This window comes from Rhizopus delemar, genomic scaffold, assembly GCF_000149305.1.
Source record: "Rhizopus delemar RA 99-880 supercont3.4 genomic scaffold, whole genome shotgun sequence".
Classification (NCBI taxonomy): Eukaryota; Fungi; Mucoromycota; class Mucoromycetes; order Mucorales; family Rhizopodaceae; genus Rhizopus; species Rhizopus delemar.
Window position 1 is genome coordinate 1,922,450 of NW_027137830.1, and position 13,490 is coordinate 1,935,939.

Genomic DNA, 13,490 nt, shown 5'->3' on the forward strand with positions numbered 1-13,490 from the left:
TGAGCCACACTAACTATAAGCCCTTTGCCATTCAATCATACGTTGATGATGATGGAACAGGATGCAGAATAGAGAATGAAAGTTGAGGGTTTAGCTTTCCAATATGGTGACACCATTAAACCAGTCAATCTTGACACAAGCCCTGTTCATGAATATCATAGTTGAAACATAAACTTCATAATAAACCGTGTATAAAATGTTTGGCACTAACGTAAGCATATCGTTATCTTCATATTGTATTCCTGACATGTTTATAAAAAGAATTTTGGCCAAAAACTAAACTCAAAGTATCATCATCAGGAAGCTGAAAGTAATAACTTTAATACATTTGCACAAATTAATCAAAATATATCCTAAACCTTTGTATTAAATTACATTATCCTGACTCAAGTTCCTATTTAACATAAATACTGACATTGTTTTTTTTTTAAAGCATAAAATACATTTCGAAAGACAGAAAAAAAAAAAAAAAAATACATACATTTTACAAGCACTTTTTGGCTTGTCCTGATTTTTTCTTAACGAAAGCAATTTATTTATAAACTTTAGAAATATGATTGTGTATAGTATAACTTTGATTATGTTGATCTTAATATACCCGGAGAACACTTGGCCAATACTCTCTGCAGGTAATCATAGTATACTCATATATATTCTGATACACCAACCCATGGTTTTTTTTTAGTGTCTTATACACGCCCCGGCCTTAACACGAATTTCAAACAACTTTAAGAAAAATGGAAACTGTTTACTGACGAGATAATTGAGAATACCTTGTACGAATTCGGTTAATTGTGTTTAGTAGATTATCTTGTCTGTTCAATGATACTGGATCTGAATGATAAAACTTATTTACAAGAAGGACTTTTCACACAACAAGAAATTAATAAAACAAAAGATAAGAATGCTATTGATCTTATAAAGCCAGTCCCTAAAATCCTGGCTGATTACACACATAGTTTTAATCATAATAATATCCAAAATCTTCACCTTTAACTTCTCAAACTATATTATTGAAAAGAAAATTATAACATCAGTAAACAGCATGATTTGATAGAACAAGACATATTATACATTCATTTATAAGACTTTATGAATAGGGAAACCTCGAAAGGATTCAAAAAGAAGCACGGTATAGCATCTACGTATGGTTACTTATTGACATTGTATTTAATAATGTAAAAGGTCTTTAGGTTGTGCGGTAAGTAAATCAAATAAACATACTTAGGCATTTGTTATTAATCGTATTATGTTGTCGTAGCAAAGTATCAAGTGCTGTAAATAATAAAGGAACAATAATCGGATGATTGGTTCCAAAGATATTATGTCCAAGTTTATTACATGTTATAGGTGCAGCTTGATAGTAAGAGAAGCAAAAGTACCCATGGATTAATCAATATTTATAGTCGTGCAATTTTGGGATATGAATAATGGAGTTGTATGTAGAGGCCTGACAATATGAAGATAACGATATGCTTACGTTAGTGCCAAACATTTTATACACGGTTTATTATGAAGTTTATGTTTCAACTATGATATTCATGAACAGGGCTTGTGTCAAGATTGACTGGTTTAATGGTGTCACCATATTGGAAAGCTAAACCCTCAACTTTCATTCTCTATTCTGCATCCTGTTCCATCATCATCAACGTATGATTGAATGGCAAAGGGCTTATAGTTAGTGTGGCTCATTTAGATGTTAAATGTCTATAAAGAAATTCTTTTTCCGTCTCGGTTTTATTTCTACTTTATCCAAAAAATAAGAGGATCGTCTCAATTTAGGTTAAAAAACTGTAAACGGGAAAATGACTTTATAATGTGGGTATATCAAATCAAACCAAAAATGGTTCCAGCCAATCAATTGGGGTTCCAGAATGCTTGTCGAACTGAGTTTTTGTTGTACAACAAAATATTTGATCCGTATTTTCACTATAAAAATAAGAAAATTAACACTCTTTTTCCTTCTCCAATATCAAACTTCCCTTTTTGTATTATATTCATAATGTCTACTACTACTACTACTACTACATTATTAACACATAAAAAAAGAATTGTATTAAAACGTTCAATTCCCTATTATCCAATTTATAATGAATCATTACAAAAAAAGAAAAGTGTTCGATTTAATGATGAACAGCTTGAACAAGTCGTTTATTTCTATAAATCAAGACCACCCAAGTCAATTCATGAACAAGAAGATGATGTGATATTGGCTGATGAGTGTACAATCACTAAACCTAATTGGCCATCAAGAACAAGACTGCTTTATGAAGATAACAAGATTCGTATGGAAAACGTAAAACTCCTGGATGGTGAAGACTGTAAAAAGAATCAGTTTGTGATGGAAGGTCGCTGTCGTGCTTTAAATATTTCTTATCAAAAGATCGTTACCGTCCGTTATACATTTGACTTGTGGAGTACATATCAAGAAACAACGGGAATATTTAAGGAATCCATTCCGAGTACATCCAATACTTGGGATCGATTTTTATTCTCAATTCCGATTGAAGCAAAAGAACAAACAATTTATTTTGCACTAAAATATTCAGTCAACGGACAAGACTATTGGGATAATAATAATGGTTTGAACTATCAAGTTACTATCGCACTTCCAGTCATAGCACAACCGCAACCGCAGCCAAAGAAGACACTATCAAAAAGATATGATTTCTCACCACCTTCTTCACCACCTATAACACCACCTATTGAATATACCTTACCCATCTTCATTCAAAAGCAAGATCCTTTCGAAATGAGTTATACTGACTTTGTGAACAAATATTGCTTTTATAATTCTCACTCTCAAGATTTGATTTATAATACTTCTCCATCTGCTGTCTTTACATGAAATAAAAAAATTATTATTTTTGTTTATCAATTCTATATTTGGTAAAAGGAGTGTTTCATCTTGTTGGTGAAACAAAATAAATCTTTAAACAAGAAAAGTAATTTGATATGATTTGTTACTTTTTTAACAATAAGGAGAGCAAAGATAAAAAGACAGGCATTCTTATTCCTTAGTTTGTCTACACCAATAAAAAATAGATAAATATTGACAAAAATAGTACTTTTTTTTTTATGTTTCATCTTTTTTTTTAAATCATAATGCATCCTGCACACACATACACACAACTCGATACTTTCTCAAGCATATATTAATAAACAGGAAGATATGTTATTCACTTTTTAAAAAACAAAAACTGAATGGCGTATTCTTTATCAACCATCTTTTCCTTTATAAAAAATAACTTATTTTGATTCAGAAAACAGAAAGTAGGTTTGATTATGTGCATATTTATTATGATAGGAATGCACTCTTCCCCTTTTTTATAGATCAGAAATGATAGTGAGTTTATCTTGTTTATTTTATTAAACCATATATTATTTCTTACTTTACATGTATTTCATCAAACTGAAAAATAAAAAAGATTGTCTTTGAATATCATTCAGAATAAACCAAGAATGATATAATTACCTTTGTTGATATCGAATAGATCGCTTAGTAGCCCTTGTCTTACAAGAAAAACATGAAACTGTGAGAAATAGTGAAGAAGGATGATGTAAAGAGTACATTTTAAAAAACAAATAAAAAGATTGAATGGAATGCAAGTAATGTTCATTAAAAAGCAAAATAATCACTTTGACACTCTTTTATTCAAACAATCTTTATTTTTCTCATTACAGCTTCTTTTTAAAGTTCATCTGTTGACTCTATCCTGTCATACAAACGCCTTGGCCTCCAACTTTGAACTTCCTTGTTTGGCATTATTACTTTTTGTGACCAATGGAATAAAAATAAAAATAGCGGGAAATATTATATACAAATTTATAAAGAGCGAAAAAGAGACTTGTTATTAAAGTATCCTTTTTAGATTAAAAAGTTCAACTTTTTTAAAGAGATTCAAGAAGAATGTTGTTTTATTTTAAAAAAAGAAAAAAAAAAAAAGCAAATTCGACAATGAGCCTCGAGTTCAAAGAAAATATTCTATTTTTTAATATGAAACGAGTCAATCGAATAAAAAAAAGTAGAAATGTATTTATACATGTGACAATAAAGGCCTATTTATATTCATGACCGATAGTTTAAAGCCCTTAAGAATAGTATACGCATGGCAACCACATGGTAACAGAGTTTACCCTCTCTTCAATGTGTTGGCTACCGAAAGTAGTGTGAAGACACGGGGGAGAGTGGATGTGATGCTTTCATCTTACTTTATGATTCTTATTCTAATTGTATGCAGAAGCTTAGCAGCGGAGAGGAGAGGATCAATCAGATGGAGTTGACAAGCGGGACTAGTGAACCACGTGAAGAAGTTCACGCTAGAATAAAAGAAAATAATGTATTTTATGGGGTAATCAATGCTAAAAATCACTTTTTATTATTTTAATTAAATAACGCGATCGCTATTAAAAATTAAAAGCAAGACTAATAAATAATAAATGGTGTCTGTATTAATAAATAGTATGATTTTTTACTTTCAATCTTGATCCATGGAACTAAATAAACCTTTTGTTTGACACTAAAACAAGCAAAGAAGCCTTTTTCAGATAGCTAATCACGTGAAATACATTTAAATCATTCTTTATGTCTGGATGGATCTACCTCACCATTGTCTGTCCTAATTTGGATTGAATCCAATGAACCTGCATTGGTAGCTATCGTGTAACATTACCCACGTTTTTTATTAGTCTTTGATGTCGTGTCACTTTTTTAGGCACACTTATGGCAAGAGAAACTTTTATTATAAAAAGGAGTACCTTCTTTCATCTTCTTTTCTAATTCTCACCGTTTCTTCTTTTTCTTCCCCCTTTTTTTTTTCTTTCAACACAAAACAAACACACAGGCGAATTAGAAAATAAAATCAATCAATACACGTACACACAATGTAAAAATTAAGCAAAACACACATACTCAACAATTTCTATAGAAAACAAAAAAGCATCATGAACCAACAACCATTATCAGAAACAGCCATCACTCAAAGTTCTGATGCGCCACCACGTGTCAATTTGAATAATAAAGTCAAAGAATCAATCAGCGAAAGCACAAATATGGTAATTAGACCTTCTGCCATTAATATCACAAACTAATATCAATTTTTTGTTAAAAAAGAACAATAACGTAATATATTTCAAAAAGAGTCAAGACACAGAAGATGATACAGAAGACGACACCTACTCTTTTGAAAATGAGGTTGGTGTCATGAAATCCTGTTTGAAGGTTACTCGGCTTCTAATGTTATTTTTAGGAGATGACGTCTTTAATGTTAGAATCTAAAATGGATGATTCAGAAGGTCATTATGCTTATTCAAATTATCGTCATACTTCATTTGATGGATTAAGAGAAGATCAAACCGGTAAGAAGATCTACGCTCTCGAATGCTTCATTTTGACTTACTTCTTTCTAGGTATCGGTCACTATCACAGCCTTTCTTTGGATGACGTCAATAGTTTATCAGCTCAAGAGGCTCTTTATACTGCTTCTGTCTTTGCAACACGAGCCAAAAAGACCAGAAGATCTTCTTCTCAAGCTGACTCTATCCTTCATGCTTTAACGCCTCCTTCTCATGCCTTGAAAGCCAGAAGGTTTTCCAAAAACAACCATACTGAAACATCTACAACAGCAGCACCCGTAGAGATGAGTCGACAGCATTCACTTGTAAGTGAATGTCAAAAAGAACTCAGTAATCACAGTGCTGTCAGTCCAAGATTCATGTCACTTCGAAAGCTGAGTGAAGTAACCAATGTAAGTATTCAACCATACAAAAACATTTTTGTTTATTCACTTTTTTTACTGCAGTTGCCAAACTATGGACTTTCTTATACCAACAGTCAGGATGTACCACCTGTTCCTAAAATACCCTCTGCTCACATCACTCCATCTTCATCTCCACCTCTTGCATCGATCGCCCCACCTTCACCTCCTTCCACTAACTCGCCCATCCAGGAGAAAGAAGAATCCGATCTGCTGTCAGACATGGTTCAGGCGCAACTTCAATACCACCTGGGCCAGATGTCCTGGCGTGTCTCTGAAAGTCAAGCAGAGACCCAACGGTTTTGGGAGGAACAAAAGAGCCAAGTGTTTGGCTTTGCTCAAACCATGGTCGAACGTATCGAACAAGAGATGCGGCAGAAACTGGCCAGCCTTGTGGATGCCACTGCGGATCTTTCTGCATTAAAGCAGGAACTTGTGTGGCATCAGCAGCAAGCGCAGTGTCAATCACAAGAACTTGAGACGCTGCGTATCAGAAATGTCGAGTTGGAGAAGCAACATGAGATTGATGTGGCGATCATCAAGAGTCAGCAGATCGATAAGGAAAAAGTCGAAGCTCGATTGCAGCAGTATGAGGAAAGTAGTGAGGTGCAGAAGAAGCATCAAATCAAGCTCCTTGATCTCAAGACGCAAAATAAGCAGTTGAAGGCACATGTAGCTCGTGTCGAACAGACCAACCGAAAGCTGAATGATCAATTGGCCGAGTGTCAAAAAGAATTAGAGACCAAGAACCGTCAGGTGAAGCGAAAGAGTAGCGGTGGAAAAGAGGAAATTACATGGGCCGAAATCATGGAATCAGAAGATGAGGCCAAGAAGAATGTCGAACTCTGGGCAAAAAAGTACAAAGAACTAGAACAGACGCATCAAGAAGTCTGTTTGAGATTTGAACAAGAACAAATCATTTTTGAGAATTTTAGGACCGAGTGTGAACAAGAAATGCGTCAATTGAAACAAGTGGATAGCATCAATCGTGTTCAATTGGATTATTTACAATCTGAATTGAAAAAAGCTCAAAAATCAATCAAGCATTGCGCCTGCTGCAAATACCAAATACAGGCTTCTTCACGTGCTCCTAAACGTGCACAAAGCTTTATTGCAAAAGATGGCTATTTGACATTTACAGCCGAAATCAATGGTCAATTGTCTAGATACTCTGTAAAGATTCCACAAGAACAAGTACCAAAACATACACTGAACCCAAATGCTCCTTCATGGACTCAACCATAGACTCTTTTATCGTACATACTTTTATAATAAGATACCCAGCCTAATTCCTTTTATGTATATACACTTATGTCTTACATGCAAACATGAATACTTCAAGTATAATAAAAATAAACCGCATATGCATCTTAAGCTCTGTACTCTATTTTTTCACTATGAAATATTGTGTGAAACGTTCATTTGTGCTTTTTTAATAAAAGTAGGACAATAGAGAATTATGTCGTAACACGGTACACAGAAGCGTGTCAGGTCATTATGATCAAAAGATTTTAAAGGTGCAATGTAAAGCAGTCGTTTTCCTTCTTTCATAAAATGGAAAGTGGCCCTACTGGGTACCTTCAACAAATAGTAATTGACCATTCGATGGGCTTAGAATAGACATCCTCAAGGGCAATACTTTTATTCCGCTAAAGAAATGCAGCCCATTACTTTTGCTGGTATGAGAAACAACCAGAGACAGATGTCCCTTTTTTTTTATATATTGAGTCAAAAAGACATTTGCCTTTACATGTTGATACGGAATCCAAAAGGTTGTCTTTGAATGACAACAATAACAAATTAAATGGTTTATTATATACTTGCAGACGTATGGTATAATAATGACTTGTTAATAAACAGGTGTAGAAAGAAAGAGGAATGATGTAAGTTTTTGATACAAGTACATTAAAAATCAATCATTTTGAACTTGAGCACCCCTCCCCTTACTTATCGACAGCAAAAAAAAGAAGGGGGGGTGTAAGCTATAATGAATGGAAACTCTTTTATCCTGATCCATTGTCACATTCCAGCATCTAATTTTCTCATCTTATTAAGATGTCAAATTAAACCAACCTTACTTCCAATCATAGATAAAGCTTAAAAAGGATGCACCATTTTTAATGTTAAATAAGAGCCTGTGTACGAATGATGGGCGGGTGCATCCCCAAAAAAGAAAGGGTATGGTCCTTGTTGGATAAAGTGTTGTCAGGGGGTCACTGATGGACGTGTAACAAAGAAAATGAGTGGGCGGGATGTATCAATGCAAGAGCTATAAAGAAATGCAGGCTCGATAGATACTGTCCAACGAGCTAAAATAAACCTTTCAGGCATCTAACTTCCAACCAGTCTGTGTCAAAGTAGACCTGACATGACTCTAGGCATCTTTATAGGAAGAAAGGACAACCAAGGCTTTCTTTTTTTTTTTTTGGTTGAGATATTGACGATGTAAAGAGTCTGACATGAAATGTTCATTTGTTGCTTGAATTGGCTTTGTTATAAATCAATTCTAAAAAAAATGAAATGAATGGTAAGAGAGAGAGAGAGATACGATGGATGAAAATAATCTACTATGAGCCAGCTCAAATAAAATTATTTGACATAGCATTATTTTTTTTTTCAATTCACTGATTGTCCTCTATTATTGACACATATCTAATTTTATTCTTTCGTTCCTTTAACATCAAACTACTGTCAAGTAAGATGCTCCTATTAACAAAAGCATCTTTTTAGCCCCTTTCTTTCTCCTATAAAGCTTCGTTTAATGATTTATTAAATAAATAAACACTTTTGGTAAAGTACAAAAGTGAATGAGTGAGAGGAGATGCAAATCATTGTTTATATGATCACACAAATAGCTCATATACGTAAACATACATTTTTTTTTTTACTCTTATTTATTCTTATTATTATTCTCCTATAATTGACCGACTCCCTAAAAAAGCGCTTTTTCAGTTTAAACAATGATGAATGTGAAGGTTATGATTAAAATTAAAAAATCGGCCAAAGTAGGTCTTGATAAAGTGTGCAAGTGTGTGTGAGTGTGCAAGTGTGTGAGTGTGTGAGTGTGAGTGTGTGTGCGTGTAATAAAAATATATTTATGTGCCGATCATCATAATTTTGTCTGTCATTCAGTTGCATATCCCCTTTTTGTATAAATATATTCTTATTTTTCTCTTTCTTTCTTTATTCTTTCTCTCATCTTATGTCTTACTCAGCCTTTCACCATCATCCTTCTACAGTAGATACGAGTGTAAGAGACTATCGTATGTTTATTTTGTTTTAAACTAAAACGTGTTTATGTATAGTTTCGTATATTTAGTCCTGTCATCTTATTTCATGACAATTACAGTAGTGATCATCATCTTATTGAATTAAAAAGGACACAAGTCAATGCCATGTTAAAATCAAATGGTCAGTTTTGGAGTAATATGATACTCAGCACACGTTACTCTTCTCCACCCCAAACACCTTCCACTTTTCGTTCACCTTCTTTGTCATCATCTAATCAAAGCCCTACAAGGAAATATCAAGAAGAAGAGGAAGATGATGAAGAAGAGATTGTGATTATATCTGATGTAGAAGAACCAGCAAAGATGAAGAAACCCAAGTCAAAGAAGAAGAGAAGAAGGGGCAACTTACCTAAGGATGTGACAGCTGTCTTGAAGGAGTGGCTAAAGGAACACTCAGGGCACCCTTACCCAACAGACGAAGAAAAGAAATCACTTGTAGAAAAGACACAGCTTTCTTTAAATCAAATCAGTAATTGGTTTATTAACGCTCGCAGACGTTTATTACCAAGTTTATTAGCAATCGATAACACAGAGATAATCAAGAATAAATCAGTGAAAAGAAAGTCAAAGAATGAATTAGGTATAAAAAGGGGGAGGGGGGGGGACCTGTGCATATGTCATGACCAGAAACAACTCACTGTGTATTAGATAAAATAGATAATAAGCAAGTCAAAAGATTACGTTCAAGGAAATTTTGAAAATAATGTAAAACTATTTCATTTTGTACAACAGAAATAAAATATATGTGTTTGCTATACTTTTTTTACATAAAATAAATTATTGTTATGCTTAGTATGCATTCGTTTGTACAATATTTAAATTAATTTCAACAATCAGCTACCTTTAATTGAATAAACATTTGTATTGCTTATATAGCATGATTACTTTACAATTAAACTTTTTTTTTCTTATTCTTACCAGTCATCACGTAAAAAACGGATTCATTTAAAAAGACAAGTGAAAACATTATGCACTTGACAGAAACACATAGGCATTTATATATGCATCAAGGGGATAGAAAGAAAGAAAAACACATACAATCATCTTCCTCTTTAGTTTCTCATTATCCTCATTCTTCTTTTTAAAGAGAAAGGTCTTGATACAAGTTTTTTTATTGATAATGTATAGAAAAGATGATGACCATGTAATTTTTAAATCAACTTATTATTATTGGTATTTGTTATGCTTCTTTTGATAGGTTGCTTGATAAATAACTTGATAGACGAAACAAAACCTAAGGGGGCGCGTTTAAGTTTTTTTTTTTTTTTTTTTTTTTTTGTAGATCAAAGTCGTTTAAATCCAAACGATCTAAATAATTTTAAATTTTCTTATTGTTAACCTATTTGTGTCAAAGCTATCTATACGTCTTATTTTCTTTTGCCACTAGACGTTTGCTATCAATGTTGTTCTCTACAGACTTTGTGCTCAAAATGCATGAAAGCGGAGAGGTGATGTGCTTTTTTTGTTATTGTTACATTTCAATATGTACCTTTGATTTGTTTATAGTTCATTTGCTTACTTTTGTAATAAGACAGGATGAGGGTAATGTGAGATTCATACACGAGATATCTTAATATTGGCTTTGTATTCTAACTGCTGGATTCATTACTTTTTTACATCAAGTGCTTTGATGTGCCTGCTGCAAACAAAGAAAAATAGGCAGATCCTATTGAATAATAAAGTTGTGTTAATAATGGGTAAATCAATTGGGTACTTTGGTAACTACTGGTACAAGGCATCACTTTTAAGAGAAAATGAGATATTTATGCAAACATTCTATCTATCCTTTTCAATAGGATGAGAAAAAGTGAATATAATACAGCGTACTAGCTTAAGAGTGATATGAAAGTTGTAATAAAAAGTCCAACAGAATCAGTACACATCACCCATCGTAACCTCACAGGATTTTACAAATAATTCATCTCCCCTTCAAACAAGCTATGAATGGTCTCAACGAAGGTTGTGATGCAAAGAAATCTATTGTCATCTGAACTGTCTTGGAGTGAATGAATATACCATATAGGTCAAAGTTGGGTTATCTTGAAATAATCTGATACAATTCGAGCCTGCTTTTGCTTAAAACAGTAATAGTGACTAGTCACAAAATATCATCATCACTACTTATCACCAGTACCCAAGGCACAAGTGTACTTTTCGTTTGCTTTGTCTATTCATCTATCCAGCTGAACTCATCCCTAACGGTCATGGTTGCCTTGATGGTCATCTTTTGCAGCTCTACACTCCCTCACCTGCTGCTGACATTCAGAGTCATGTCATTCACTCAACTTTTACCATCTCTTTTCTATCCCATGTCATACTCTACTGCGCCTCACATGGATTATCTTTAATCTTTTTTTTTTTCGGAGAGAGTTCTAAAGAATTGGCTTGAAGACGTGCAACAATTCATCTTTTTTTTTTTTTTTTTTTGTCAGACCATTGTTTAGCTTTTTAACTTGCAAGTGTAGAATGATGCATCCCTCATTTCCTTTACTCTTCAAAATCAATTTGAAAGCACTGCGATTTCTTTTTTTGTCTAGATGCCAACCCGCAGACTTACGCTGTGAGCTCAGCAAGAATAAAAGATGCATTTGAGGATAACGATGGCAAGGAGATAGGTGTGACTTTACTGTTGATTGAGTTAAAGATATATTTGATGTGTATCAAGCTAAGCATGTTTTGTATGTAATTGGTTACATGAAATAAATTGAAATGTTACTTGTATGATCTTCAAGTACACGAATGAAGGCCACCTAAAGAAATTCAGAGTGCCTGACTTTTAACTGTTCCTTTTTTGATTCCGGGGAAGGTGCGGAGAAAGTCTGGTGAAAAGTGACGAGCCTGCTTCAGACTAAACATTCATCATCCGATAAAAGATGGCTGATGGAAAACAAGAACTTGATACAAACGAACGTGTTCTAGAATCAAATGGACTGAGCTCCAAAGAACGAAAGGAGGCGTTAGACGCAAGGTGGTTGGAGTATAATCTTCTGCGCATTCGGTGTAGATGGGTTGGGGGTATTTCATGCTGATGTTACACGATCATCGCTTGTTTCAAACGCTCTCTCTCTCTCTTTCTTTGCACAAAAAGAGAAAAGCGGAGAAAGTGATTTTATTATTGTTACATTTTAATATGTTCACTCAGTAGTCCATCAACTTTGAAGAGACATTTGAAAAAGATGTTTGGTTTCTGTATTCAATTTGATCTTTTAGGCTTACATGCTTGTTTAATTACATAATTTTGTTTGTTATATTCTGTTTTACTATTCATAAGCATTGCGTAAATTGCTTTATATTACCCCCTTGCAGATGAGGAGAATAGAGTGAACAAGTCATGGTTCTTGATAAGATTCATAGTCAACAAAGTGGGGTGGTATTTAGAGAACTGATGTTTAAAAATAGCGTTCCTGAAAAGAACATTTATGCAAAAACTTCTCATTGCTGGCTTTTAAATACATTGGAAGGGCTGAAACGTCAAACATGATCTTCAAGATAATCCGTTTGATGCAAGGATTGGCAACTGAATGAATAATTGGTAAATGTGTTACATTTTTATGAATAAACTAGACTTTTAACAATTCATTCTATTTTTAAGAATACAAAATCTATTTTTGGTGTAATTCATTTTAGTTTCGGAATGAAATTCTACAACAACCAAAAAAAGAAAAAATAAAAGGTTGAGGAAAGAATAGATGAAATAGAGTGAACCATTTGTTTTTATTGGAGGCAGGATGGGATATTAATGCAAATGACGTCGATTGAGTCATGGATGTAAAGAAGACGTATGAAACTCTTCAATTCACAATGTATTTTTAATGTAAACAAATCGAGGTGTGATTCATCGAATGAGTCTCATAGCAATGGATGGCATGGTAACTTTTCCTCTTTTTGAAGATGTGTCCGTAATCCAATTGGAGAGAGGTTAGGGGTCACTGTACGTGTAACAGCAAGAGCGACGGGTCAATGCATTGTACCTTGTTGCATAAATCACAAGACTCTTTATGCTCTTTGGATGCTTATTTGTTCGTGTTTTTAGATATTAAACCCGATTAGTAAATATATTCTTTGTCTTGTTCACAACTGAACTTTATTAAAAAAGAGGTTATATCTGAGCGTCATTTTCTTTTTTCCTGTTATGTGTTTTCTCAAAAGATTGGTTTGTATCAAAGAGATGAGCGTAACTCATCCCCAACCCCCCCTTCTCTCTCTTTTTTTAATTCTTCCGGAATGAATCTTGTCTATTTCAGTAAAAAGATGATTTTAATAAAAAGAAAACGACTATTGTTATGAGCCATTCCGAGATCACGTTGTCTTTCTTGGGTAATCCGTTTTTTAAGGGGAGTGGGGGGATTTGAGAAAAAAAAAAAAAAGTAGATTTGAAACTCCCGATTTCCTTTTTGTAGATGGAAAGAAAAGGATATAAATAGAGCCACTCTTTTTTTTTTGT

The 13,490-nt window shown here is 33.6% G+C and overlaps 3 protein-coding genes across 3 annotated transcripts; all 3 read left to right on the top strand.

Annotated features, from left to right (window-relative positions):
- Window positions 1–2,002: 2,002 nt before the first annotated feature.
- Window positions 2,003–2,848, top strand: RO3G_06210 (uncharacterized protein; the record flags this gene model as incomplete). Its single annotated transcript, XM_067660800.1, has 1 exon — window positions 2,003–2,848. One exon carries the CDS (start codon window positions 2,003–2,005, stop codon window positions 2,846–2,848), a length of 846 nt encoding a protein of 281 aa, XP_067516901.1.
- A 2,204-nt stretch (window positions 2,849–5,052) lies between these two features.
- On the top strand, window positions 5,053–7,001 carry RO3G_06211 (uncharacterized protein; the record flags this gene model as incomplete). Its single annotated transcript, XM_067660801.1, has 4 exons — window positions 5,053–5,055; window positions 5,250–5,358; window positions 5,410–5,747; window positions 5,802–7,001. The coding sequence occupies 4 exons, from the start codon at window positions 5,053–5,055 to the stop codon at window positions 6,999–7,001; spliced, it is 1,650 nt and encodes a 549-aa protein (XP_067516902.1).
- Window positions 7,002–8,958: 1,957 nt separating this feature from the next.
- Window positions 8,959–9,784, top strand: RO3G_06212 (uncharacterized protein; the record flags this gene model as incomplete). Its single annotated transcript, XM_067660802.1, has 4 exons — window positions 8,959–9,006; window positions 9,062–9,626; window positions 9,723–9,751; window positions 9,779–9,784. The coding sequence occupies 4 exons, from the start codon at window positions 8,959–8,961 to the stop codon at window positions 9,782–9,784; spliced, it is 648 nt and encodes a 215-aa protein (XP_067516903.1).
- Window positions 9,785–13,490: the final 3,706 nt, after the last annotated feature.